Raw genomic sequence first — 13,423 nt, 5'->3', positions numbered from 1 at the left:
AGGCCTTTCAAGTTTCACCAGGACAGGGCGAGCACGGGCTCAACCGGGAGGGGTGGGATTTGCTAACAACTACTCAAGCGCCTTCAAAGGAGATCCGACAGCTTGAGGGCAACAACTTCGCGAATACACCTACTAAAGGATCGGAATCGCAACCCGCTGAGAAAATCCGGCAAGACACTCAGCGGGCTGATATATGGGTTAGGTTTCACGTCGAACTCTTTCAGTTCGACAAGTAAGGTTACCAGGGTCCCCTATGCCTGCTCTCAGTGCTAGAGCTACAGGCGTCTAATATCTCATAATAGATCAGGTGGATCCGTGGTACTTCTAGCAGACACTTGAAAGGTATATAGGACACATTGGATAAGCTGTTAGCTTGTCGCTTATTTAGTAATGCAGTACAGTAAAACAGATACAGAATGCATGCATGAACACCAAAAATATTCAAGTTCACATTACGATACGTACAAGGCATCATATGGCTCGTGTGTATTTAATCAGGTGTACGTAGCAGTCAATATAGAAACTACGTAATGACTCACAAAGTATTTTCCCATATACATATATTATGCTTAGTAATAACACCATGCGGACGAAAACATTCATCAGTAGTGCCCAAGTCTGTTTTCGTAGAGCAGAAGTCGCGCATTGCGGTTTTTGGGGTGGGGCGTGAGACATCCCGATCATCGGACATGTAATCAATTCTTCGGGATCTAGGATAGTACTATAATGTACTGGACGTCTTATCCTTTAGGAGACAACGACTTCTGGCTGCCCCATTCTTAAAATCGAAACTCTTTACTGATTCACGGCAGATATAGACAGGACGGTGGTACCTATCCGTGCAAGCTTATAAGACGCCTTGCGGATTTGATTTTTGTTACACGATGTTATTCTTTCACCGTGAAAGTTAATCGTGAACTTTGTTAAGTACTCGAACACCGGCATAGTCGCATCGATAGTAGTCGTAAATACGAATGCACCAGCCGTCTTACACTTTAGACCACGACGACTTTGATTGACCACATAATCTGAATAGTCTATTCGTCTACATAAATAATAATATATTTGAGGCAAAAGCTTTACTCCCAATACGAGAAGGAAAAACATATTCCGTGTACACAATATCGTAATTAAAAATTGAACGAAGCGATTATTCAAGAAGGCGATTACGCCACTTCCCACACTGTCAGCTCGTGTATGTAATGTTGCAATTAGCCCAGAAATCATGTCGTTCCTTTGAAGCTTACTTTTACGCTGCTACTACAGAAGCCCTACTTTAGGTATAATATCCCAAAGGACAAATCACTGCTGTTAAGAATTAAATTGAAAACTAAAATACTGAATTTGTATAAAGCATGACGATCGAGTGTAAACAACAAGACGAATGATAAGTTTAAATGTTAATGAAAAATAAAAGGGACATATCAAAAAATTAACCCTTTGGGTTGTGCATGATAATTTGAGAACCAGTGACAAGGAGGCAAAAAGGCAGGGGGATTTAGAAAGAAAATAAGTTAATGGTGTGAATGAAGTATTTTTTGTGTCATAAAAAAATTGGTCAAAGAAAGTGTTTTTATCTCTAGCAATCAACGAAAAACACTTATAATGAAACTGGTCACAACAAAATAGATATTAAAAAAACTGCTTCAAGATTATGAACGAAGAGTACCATCGCATTAATTATGTGCTCGTGCAGCTAATAATATAGTACCTTCGGCGGTGGTACGAGAAGAACCATCTACCTTTAATATTGTCATGTCTATAGGTTTTATTCAATATTTCCATGCCACATAAGTAAATATGAGATTGAAATAAATGTTATTGTTACGCGTTGGGGTTTGGGATAAATAAAAATTCTACTGTATTAACACTTAGAACACTTATCAGGTGATCTGTTCGCTGTTTCGCTTCGAGTAGTTCCAATTACTAACTGCTTGCGTGCCATCTCTGCAACGCTTTTATATTCGATACGGCATCCCTAGATTTATCGAGAACATTCCTCACAAGTCGAGTAGCTTCGATGTGTGTTTCTGCTATATGACAATAGATGGCGTTGTACATCTCGATTTTACTAGTACTTTCTATTTTTCGTTCCTGCTATCCGGCGATAGATGGCGTTACTCTTGTCGGCGTAACATTATAAACACTGTTATTTAACTGGTTAACAGTACAATATTAGTTAATAGTTGTATTGAGTGACAAGATATTTATATAATGCGACATCGACGGCTACCGGAATTTGTGGCTTTTCGTGCGGGAGACAAAGGACTGAAACCATTAGGCTAAATGACAATACATTACTAAACGGGTTTACTAGAAAACGATTTACCACTTAACGAACGCAATGTGACTAACGTATGATCACACAGAAATGGTGCTACATTTGACACTAAGTTGCAATTCTTTGCGACGGGGCAACACAAAGCCGCCGTCACCCGAAACATGTTTTGTCGGATCCCCTGGATTGGCTTTCGGTGCTTTTAGGACCCTCAAGCACCGGTCACCGTCCTCGTCGAACTCGACGAGCGAACTAATCCATAGACACAGCCCACTGAGTTTATCGCCGAATCTTCTTAGTGGGTCGCGATTCCGATCCGGTGGTAGATTCTGCGAAGCACTGCTCTTCCTAGGGCTAGTGTTAGCAAATTCTCTCAGGTTGAGCCCGTTAGCTGGAATAGCCCCTTAGGCTACCAGTGAATGAGTAGGGGAAAGTTGCAATATTAAAGTCTTTAAACTAATAAACCAGGCGCACCTAATCATATAAATAAATCATGGGAAATAGCTTTTCAGATGAACGTCAAAGTAGCGTAAACGGAAAGCTTTTCTAGAGATCCCGGGCAAAACGTGCAAGATTTGTATCAATAAATCTCTATATACAAATATGAATTGCTGTTCGTTAGTCTCACTAAAACTCGAGAACGGCTGGAGCGATTTGGCTAATTTTGGTCTTGAATTATTCGTGGAAGTCCAGGGAAGGTTTAAAAAATGAGAAAATATAAAAAAAGCTCGGAATTATATAAAAACAAACAATTTTGTTTTTCCTTTGATGTGTCCCATTGATGTGTCTTTTATTTATCGATTGAGGCACTACGAAGTCTGCCGGGTCAGCTAGTAAATAAATAAAAACTCAATAAGAAGACATATTGTAGGTGTACAGTTCAAAACTGCAATCTTCTGATTGAAGATATGTATGTAATTATACCGACATGAAAACATCACGCATTTAACACAGTGAAAGAAACAAAATTCAAAGAGGAATTTCGGCATGTTAATAATAAATTATTAAGTGAAAGTTTAGAATTCGTTTCAAACCGTGTCGGGCATTCGGAGCAAGGTCTTAAATGTACATAGTCTTTGTTAGCTACAATTAGTGAGTAACACTGATTAGTGATACATTCTATGTAGATTGTTATAGAATCATGAAGTTAAAAAGATTTGTTTTTTTTCTCAACTAGGAACAAATCACACACGGTCATCCGGCCCCAAATTAAGATTCCCTGCCTCATGAGCACCAGAGACTTATAAACATACTTATATATGTTTAAATATATGCATATATAGATAATGAACACCCAGACAAAGAGCAAACAAACCTGTTCATCTCACAATGTTTGCTCGATATGGGAATTGAACCCACAACCCTCGGCGCAACAGTTAGGGCCGCTAAATGCATCACTGAGTCGGTCAGCTTTTAACATACAACAATAGTGTTTGTACACAATCGCCGCCCATTCCAATATTACATAGCTAATGAAATTGATTACGAACAGTTGCTAATTGTAAATTCACATAAGTTTATAAAAATCTATATATATATAAAAATGAATTGCTGTTCGTTAGTTTCGCTAAAACTCGAGAACGAACCAATTTGGCTAATTTTGGTCTTGAATTATTTGTGGAAGTCCAGAGAAGGTTTAAAAGGTAGATAAATATGAAAATACTTGGAATTAAATAAAAATAACAATTTTGTTTTCCCTTTGATGTGTCCCCCGTCGCCGTCGGACGGATTCCTTTTGTTTGTTTTAAGTTTATTTTATACAAAAGTTTAGGTCTTTTATTTATCGATTGAGAAACTAAGAAATCTGCCGGGTCAGCTAGTACGTTCATAAAAACCCACATGGTGTAGCTTTTTTTGAAAATCCAAATTAATTACGGTTGCTATTTTCCTAGCGTCATCAAGCTCGTATGACAACTATTCTTTTTTTTAAACAGTTACAGCAACTAATATGCCAATCACGTCTTACTGTTGTAGTATTGGATTGCAAATTTCCTACCTGTTTGCTGGTAACCTATAGTGCTATTCCAGCTACGCCCGGAAGGGTAGGTAAGCTCACGGGCTCAACTTGAGAGAATTTGCTAACACTAGCCCTAGCAAGTAATAGGATTTAAAGTTCTTGGTAGCACAGAGTCCAATCTTCAAATCGCAGAGTGCAGGCAGTTACGAAATAATATACCTACTAACACACTTTTATATATTAGTATTAGTTACGTCGATGTTTTAGAATATATTATCGAAATCACAGTTTTCTTATTTTTTATTGTACTTCACGAAGTGACAGACATTTCTTCACTTCTTCTTATTATGACAACTCTTGTCACTTCTTTCTATGTATATGTTTTTGATAAGGAGTTTCTATATCCATTAACTCCAACACTTTCCCTAAACATTTACATAGTACACAGTCCTAGTGCCTGGCGTAGAACTGCATATGACGTACGAGGTAGTGATTTGGTAAGGATGTCTGCGACTTGATCCTTTGTTCCGATCCGTACAACGTTGCAGATACCCTCAGTTACCAATTCTCTGACGTAGAAATGTCTGAGCCGGATATGCTTCGTTCTCTTGTGAAACTCGGGGTTGTGAGCAAGACGAACAGCAGCTTCATTGTCCACATGCAGAACCGGTACGTCCGCAATTGTAGTCAATGCCTGGTATAGTCTAGCAAGCCACATTAGTTCTCTGCCAGCTTCACTAGCTGCCACAATTTCGGCTTCTGTAGTGGAGATAGCGACCGATGTTTGTCGCTGACTGATCCATGAAACTGTGCCTCCAGAATAGCGACAGATCACTCCCGTTGTGGAACGTCCGGTTTCTGGATCACCTCCGTGGTCGGCGTCGCTAAATCCTTCTAGGATTCCAGGTTTGAGACCAGCTTTATATGAGATCCCATGCGAAAAGGTACCTTTGATGTAGCGCAAGATACGTTTTACCTTGAGCCAATCTGTCTTTACAGGTTTCTCCAACTTTCTTGAGACAACTCCGATGGCATAAGCAATGTCAGGGCGAGTACCAACCATTAAGTATGCCAGAGCACCGACAGCTTCTCTATATGGGAAACAGGAAGCTTCCGTTTCTTCTTTCCCTTCTTGAATAGCCTCTCTCTCAATCGGTGTGGAAACGGGATTACAGTCACTCATTTGAAAGCGGTCTAATACCTTTTTCGCGTATGCCTCTTGGTTGATGAAGATGGAGCCATCCTTTCCTCGATGGATTTGAAGACCAAGATAATATGTCGCTGGTTTCGTCGTTATGCGCAGTCTCTTCTTCAAATCTTCTAAGAAAGCGTTAGCCGTGTCTTCATCAGTGGCAGCTACTAATCCGTCATCGACGTACAACGTGATCAGTAGTTTCTTCCCGTTAACTTCTCTTGAATATAAGCAGCAATCAGCTTCGGACTGTTTGAAGTTCATATCCAATAGGATCTCTTGAAAGCACGAGTTCCAGCACCTTGGTGCTTGTTTAAGTCCGTACAGGCTACGGTTAAGCTTGAAAACGGTAGACGTTCCTTCCGTGAGGTTACACCCTTCTGGCGGTTGAACGTATATTTCTTCCTCGAGCTTTCCGTTCAGAAAGGCTGTGCAAACGTCGAATTGGACCAGATGTAAGTTTTCATGCGCGCTAACACTGAGTAGTGCTCGTACAGTAGTCAGGCGTGCGACAGGACTGAAGGTCTGGTCATAGTCTACTCCTTTCCTTTGTCTGTACCCTTTTACGACAAGTCGAGCCTTGTATTTGTCGATCGTGCCATCTGGATTTCGTTTGATCCGTAAAACCCATTTGCAGGGAAGTGCTTTTCGTCCTTTTGGCAATGCACACGGCGTCCAAACGTTCAGGTCTTCGAAGGATTTCAATTCGCTACCCATTGCCCTTTGCCATTCTTCGCGATCGTCCCTTTTCATAGCGTCTGCGAAATTATTTGGGAATGTTTCAGTGATACAGACGTAATCTCTTAGTCTCTCAGGACGTCGAATCAGTGAGCGATCTCTAAGATTATAGCCGGTTGGCGGTGGTTCAGCATCATAAAATAATTCTTCTGGAACTGTCGTTTCGTCTTCATGGTCATGGTCTTCGTAGAGGACTTGATCCGATTCTTCTCCCTCGAGAACATGATCATGGTCGTTGGAGATTGTTTCGGTAGTTGTATCTCCCTCGTGAACGTGTGTTTGCTCTGGAATTGCAACTTCTCTTTCTAAGTTCGTATTTGGCGTTATGGTAATCGGGTATTCTCTTGTCTCAACTTCTGTTTTAGGAATTTCACTGTTACAGATGGGAAGAGGTTTCTCATCGAAGATTACGTCACGAGAGCGGACGAGCGTCGAGTGTTTTCCGTCTGTGACCCAGATACGGTAGCAATCTTCGTCGTACCCAATAAGTCGACCTTTTATTGCCTTTTTGTCGAGTTTTCTACGCTTCTGCTTTGGAATATGGACGTATGCGATTGAGCCTATTATTCGGAGATGTTTAATAATAGGTTTCTTTCCATACCAAAGTTCATGCGGAGATTTATCTGAACTTGTGGGACCTGTTCTGTTCAGTATGTATGCGGCGGTATTAATGAGCTCTGCCCATAGCACTTGCGGTAATGGCTCATGAGCGTACATCATTGATCTTGCTGTCTCAACTAGGGTTCTGTTCTCCCTTTCGCTTACTCCGTTTTGTTCAGGTGTATACGGGGTGACAAGTCGCTGTGCTATTCCATGTGTGTCTAAAACATTTTTTATGGACGCGTTGTCAAATTCACCGCCGTTGTCGCTTAGAAGGCACTTTATGGTGTGTCCGACTGTTTTAGTTTGAGCGATCATCAAAACTAATTTGTCTTTGACCTCGGACTTCTTGCGTATGAAGTACACCATACGGTAGCCAGTAAAGTCGTCTTTGAACAGAACGTAGTACTTATAGTTTGAGAAGCTAGGTTGAAACGGTCCGCAAACGTCAGTGTGTACGATTTCTCCGGGCGCGGTAGCTCGGGTTCTTGTACCGAATTTAAGTCGATGCGCCTTTCCAAAGATGCAGCCTTCACAGGTATCTTTATCCATCGGCAGGATTAGACCTAGTTCCCGTTGGATCGTCGCTCTTACGTGTCTTTTATGTTGGTGAGCGAGTCTCTCGTGGTAAAGTTGCATCGTTGCTGTAGTTGCAAAGACTTCGGGTGGTTTTTCTGGCAGTACGGGTTTTACTTCCAGTCGATATAAGCCACCTTGTTTTTGTCTCTTTCCTATTAAGCACACTTTCCCGTTGACAATGACGTTGCATTCAGTTGTCCTGGATGAAAAGGTGCTATTCGGGACTCGGTCGTGAAGTGCGAGTACGGAGAAGAGGTTCTTACTTATGGCCGGAACGTACCAGACGTCTTGCAGACTGATGTCGATTTGTTTCCCGTTAACATATCCTCTGAGCTGTACTGTTCCTTTGCCTTTGGCACGGACTTCATTGCCAGCGGCCGTTGTAACAGTGTAGTTCTCATTGAAATGATCGTAGGTTTGGAAAATATCAGCTCTGTTGGTGACGTGGCTTGTTGCACCATTATCTATGTACCAGTTCTCGTTGTCCCGTGAAACTGTGAAGATTTCGTTGTCTTCTAAAGACATGAGTAGCAAATTAGCGGTCTTTGAAGTAGAAGGCGTTGCTGTCTGGGTCGGATTTTGGCTCTTAGGAGGTCTACCGTCACGGATCCATTTTTGACAGTTGCGTACTCTGTGGCCAATACCTAGGCAGTAGTTGCATTTAAGCTTCTTGTCCTTCTTCTTCTCCATATTCGAAACCAGGGCTTCCGAATGATGCAAAGGTACGTTGTTACCTTGCAGTGCCCTTTCAAATGCGCAGAGATGACTAGTTAGGCTTTCTACAGTACGGTTGGATTTGGGCAGGAGGAGCCAACTACTTCTGAAGCTGAAGTATGAATCATCAAGTGTGTCCAGTATCTTACAAACAAGTAGCAGTTCGGGTAGCTCTTGGTTACTGTCCTTCTTGAGTTCTTGATTCAGTTCAGTCCAGATGTTCTTTAATTTTGACATGTGGGTGGCTATGTCGTCTGCTTGATCCTTCTTAAAGCTGAAGAAACTCATACACAGGTTGTAGGTTTTGTCCTCATTTGTTCCGTCGAACAGCCTGTGGAGCTCTAACCAGACATCACGTACATTAGTGAACCGCATCACTTTTCGAAGTGTGTCTTCTTGCATATTGGTGGTAAGTATTAGGATAGCGCTGGCATCAGCTTTATCAAACTTATCTTTTTGTTGTTGATAAGCCGCCAATTCAGCATCGCCGCATCCGGTAGGTGGACGAGTGGGCTCCTGGAACGATCCTTCAACTACTTCTAGGGCCGACGGTACGGTGCGTAGTAAGCATAAGGCTTTGTATTTCCAGGTGTCCCAGTTTTTTTCATCTAGGAGGCCGATCTGAAGCTTTCCTGTGATACCTTCCATTTTCGTAGTGCGGGTCCGTAACCTAATATGATTTAAAGTTCTTGGTAGCACAGAGTCCAATCTTCAAATCGCAGAGTGCAGGCAGTTACGAAATAATATACCTACTAACACACTTTTATATATTAGTATTAGTTACGTCGATGTTTTAGAATATATTATCGAAATCACAGTTTTCTTATTTTTTATTGTACTTCACGAAGTGACAGACATTTCTTCACTTCTTCTTATTATGACAACTCTTGTCACTTCTTTCTATGTATATGTTTTTGATAAGGAGTTTCTATATCCATTAACTCCAACAGCAAGAGCAATGCTTCGCATAATCTACCACCGGATCGGAATCGCGACCTGCTGAGAAGATCCGACGAAAAACTCAGTAGGCTGTGTCTATGGGTTAGTTCGCTCGTCGAGTTCGACAAGGACGGTGACCGGTGCTTGAAGGGCCTGAAAGCACTGTAAATGGATCCGGGGAAGATTGCAATAAGTGTTATTTTGACGGCATGTATTGGCCACATATACCAGATAATTCTCCGTCCACTCCAGTATCTATTCCTATATTTAACTAACGACAATCGCACTGCATTTGATGTAGATTTAATGTAGCTTTATTTTAATAATACGTTATCATGTAGCAATCAATATAGCCACGAGACGCACACATATTATACAATACATATCTAAAGGTGGTTGGCGCATTTACGTTGTAGATGTCTATGGGCTCCATTAACCACTTAGCACCAGGTGGGCTGCGAACTCGTCCACCCATCTAAGCGATAAGAAAATAAAAAAAAATACTAGCATGCTACTTAACAATATTAAAGTGAACGGTTTACGACTTTAATCATCTGATTGCCTGTGTTTTCAAAGAAGAACTGTTATAAATTACAATGAAGTATGTCCTACCCGTAAAGTCTGAGATGGTCGGATTGCGGAAAAACCACCACCCGGCCTATTTCTGCCGTGAAGCCGTAATGCGTTTCGGTTTGAAGGGCGGGGCAGCAGTTGTAACTGTACTGGGACCTTAGAACTTATATCTCAAGGTGGGTGGTGCATTTACGTTGTAGATGACTATGGGCTCCAGTAGCCACATAACACCAGGTGGGCTGTGAAATCGTCCACCCATTTAAGCAATTAAAAAAAACAAGGTGCTGGCCTATGACACGTCCTACGGCAACTTTTTTTGCAGTTAACGAGTGGACGAACTCACGGAGCACCTGGCACCGTGTGGTCACCGGAGGCCATAGGCTATAGCCACATTAACACTAGAACGAACGTTGGATGTGAGTTCGAGTTATCAACGTATATCATAATAGTAATGTATCGTTTATTTATCGAACGTCAAAATGGATAACAAAAATGATTCGCGCCAAAACCATGCACGATGACAGTACCTATGCCAAAGTAATAACCTAACTCAATAAAAAACGCATCATATAATTAACAACTAAACGCATATTTTCTACGTTGCATGTTTAAGCTTTGTTAATCAAATTAACGGAATATAAAAATATGAACGCAGACAACAACGTGAAAACGATACAGGTATAATATTACAACAACACTCATATTTTTCATTATTATTGTCAGCTAACAACGTGTTTTCGTTCCCATAAATAAACATTTTGCACGGTCAAGTTCGAAGTATTGTTTTTACGAATAAAAAAAAGCATAATTTATAATCTTCATTACAATATTTCATTTTGAATGTTTCTCTTTTATAAAATATGTTTTGTGAGTCAACAATGAAAGTTGAAATTATAATAACAAAGTACCTACTCGCTTTCTATGCGGTTGGCCCAATGAGAAAACTCAAAACATAGAATCCTATGGTATAAGGCAGCATATATCGTAATAGTTAAAGTAGAGTAGTTTTTTTTTTTGCACATCAAAATATCACTTTAAGTAAATTTCTTTTTGTTTAAACTACATTATGCATCTTCATCACAGAAATAACGAAAAAATTCAGTGCAAAAATATAACACAGGATCTTTTTTTTTTTCTTTTACCCTACCTATGCTGATAGCCTTGAGAGGCTATTTCAGCTTCTCCTTGACGTGTAGGTAAGCTCACGAGGCTCAAACCGGGAGTGTTGCTAATACTGGCCCTAGCAAGAGCAGTGCTTTGCGGAATCTACCACCGGATTGAAAAGGCGATCCACTAAAAAGATCCGGCGAGAAACTCAACAGTGCAGTAACCGGATTCCGGAGGGGCCAATTGTCATTTTAATTGTTTTAATTATTCAACTGATGAAATCAGTAATTATGTGTTTAGGGCACACAATCATATTCCCTGTAAGTAATTCAATATGATTCCTAAGAACTGTTTTTTCATTCATTAATGCATCTAAAGGTTTTTTTAAAACTATTACTTTAAAACTGGTTCTTTTGGAGTTTAAATAATGTATTGATTAGTTCATATAGATAAACACAATATTTTGATTTTTAGTTTGAAAAATATAAAATTAGTTAAATTACAATAATAAAATAATAAAAATGTGGTTTAAAATACATACTCATACATATTACAATCAGTTAATTTTATCGGTCAAACTAATTTCTTCCAGAAAGAAAATGGACAAAACCAGATCTATTATAAAAACAATTTAGTCTATTGCAACAAGAAGAATTGTTAAAAAATAAATTAAGAGTTATCTGAATGTGCATTTCATACATTTATAAATTCATAGACGTGAAGAAGAAATTAACTACCTATTAACTAGCCATGACTTGAGCGTGCAACTTGTTTCATGATTTGATTCACTCTAGATACTGTCTATTTGATGGACATAAAAATTGCAATATTTCTTCTTGAAGTATATGTAATAAAACATTTCATAATGAATAGTTTCTCCTCTTTCACAGTACTTGACCAACTTCAAGTAAAAAATTATAATGTGAAAATGTAAATAATAATAGTTGTAAATTTCTAATGATATCTACTGTTTTGTTAGTAGTTATGGGAGCTAGTTCTTGGTGAAAACTAATCACACTTACTGTTGATCAATGCATTAAAATCACTCATTTGCTAAAACTACACACACTATTGCATGTTGATTTACAATAAAAACCTCTCTAGTTCTCTCTACAACAACTTATAGTTTCAACTAAAACCATTAACAGGTCAATAAATGCTTTGTTCACAATCAACCTTACTTTCCATCATATTTATCCTTATTTTCGCTTTGGTTGAATTTGATTTATTTAACTCTGCTCTGCGATGTGGTGTCATGAATTGTTTGAAATGATCCCATCACCTCGTTTTTACTATCACCCTTCCTCCACCAGAGCAGAGTTCATCCATACTACCTGGGATCACTGTATTCCCTGAGTGACGATAACCACTCGCCATCAGGTGGGCCTTGTGGCTCTTCTGCATACAAGAGCAAGAAAAAAAAAACTCCTAAAACTAATGAAACCTAACCATTCATGAAAACAATTGGCATGCAATTGACATTTCATAGTAGTACTACACTAGAAACCGTCTATGAAGTTCAGAGAACAACTGTACATATATCTATCAGTCAGAAAAAAATTACAAATTAATTAAAGACAAATGTATCAACCAATCAATAAGGAAGTGTATCATTTACCAGGTTTGGTCTGCCCTTAATTCCCTTAAACATTGCCTGAAGAGGGACATATCGTAATCCTGAGAAAATACTCCAGAGTTCATTCTAGTATATGACGGAATGAAAAACATTACGTTTATAATCTTCCTTATGTTTTGTGAGACCTTTGGCATGTGTGGACTTTAAATATTTTAAAATTATCAATTTAAGTTTGATGTTTAGTAAATTCTGTTTGTGGTAATCAAGGAATGTTTGATGACTCATTTATTTTATCCATCCATTATTTGATACCTTCATTTCATGTTTAGGTGTTGTCTGAATATAATCGTGATTTTATATTTATTATTCACATATGGCTATATATTTTTAGGTATATTTCCTTTGTAAATAAACTATTTTTATCAAATATTTTTTTTTACAATGCTGGTAAATCTTTATTCAGCATCATAGAAGACAGAATGAAGAGAAATGACATCATCAATAATACAATAAAACTCACGGTTCTGGACTGTATTGGGCACCTCCGAAAAAACCGTGTCTGTCCGGTTGGGTAGTCACCGATGAACATATTGATGTGGTATCCGCCTGCTCGCTTCGATCTCCTGAACTCTTCACGCTCTTCTGTAGAGACATCTTATTATTCTTCCTCACTTCTTCTGTATTCTTCTACGATAGACCATCACGCACAAAACACACCCACAACACCACCGCCGCCGTCGTGTGGGCGTAAGAATAATTACAAAACACAGTTCCGCCCGTAAAAACCGCCGAGACAAATTCACCAAACAAGTGGCACAGAGAAATGTCGAGTGTTCGTATACTGCAAACACAGCCGCATAGTCGAAGACAATCGCAGTTTGCGAATAAGGCCCGCAGACGTGCTGAGAATAAACATAAACTTTTAATTTCTTATCAAAAACTCTACGTGTGGGTGGGCAAATTTGGTCAGATTACACATACGTCATATTTGATTGACTAGGGTTTGACTGCTTGACTGCTGATTAAGACTAGGGTATATCTATCTAGGTTTGTTGTTCTGACCAATGTTGATCTGATATGACATCAACTTAACCGAATTAAAATCGATTGGAAAATGCAAAATGTCATTCTCACAATATCACTGCATGGTAAATTAAAATAAGACATGAC

The 13,423-nt window shown here is 39.4% G+C and overlaps 1 protein-coding gene across 3 annotated transcripts in view; it reads right to left on the bottom strand.

Moving 5' to 3' along the window:
* The window catches only part of wkd (TBC1 domain family member whacked), a 43,700-nt gene extending 30,386 nt beyond the window's left edge, over positions 1–13,314 (bottom strand). For all 3 annotated transcript variants that reach the window (XM_028187373.2, XM_028187375.2, XM_028187376.2), the window contains exon 1: positions 12,774–13,314. In XM_028187373.2, coding sequence (XP_028043174.2) covers positions 12,774–12,907 — 134 coding nt within the window. In that variant the 5' untranslated portion in view covers positions 12,908–13,314. The remainder of the gene's footprint in view (positions 1–12,773) is intronic.
* Between the last annotated feature and the right edge of the window lie 109 nt (positions 13,315–13,423).

This window comes from Bombyx mandarina, chromosome 16 (assembly GCF_030267445.1).
Source record: "Bombyx mandarina strain Sakado chromosome 16, ASM3026744v2".
Lineage (NCBI taxonomy): Eukaryota > Metazoa > Arthropoda > Insecta > Lepidoptera > Bombycidae > Bombyx > Bombyx mandarina.
The sequence above is the reverse complement of the archived record's forward strand: the minus strand, read 5'-3'. Positions and strand labels throughout refer to the sequence as shown.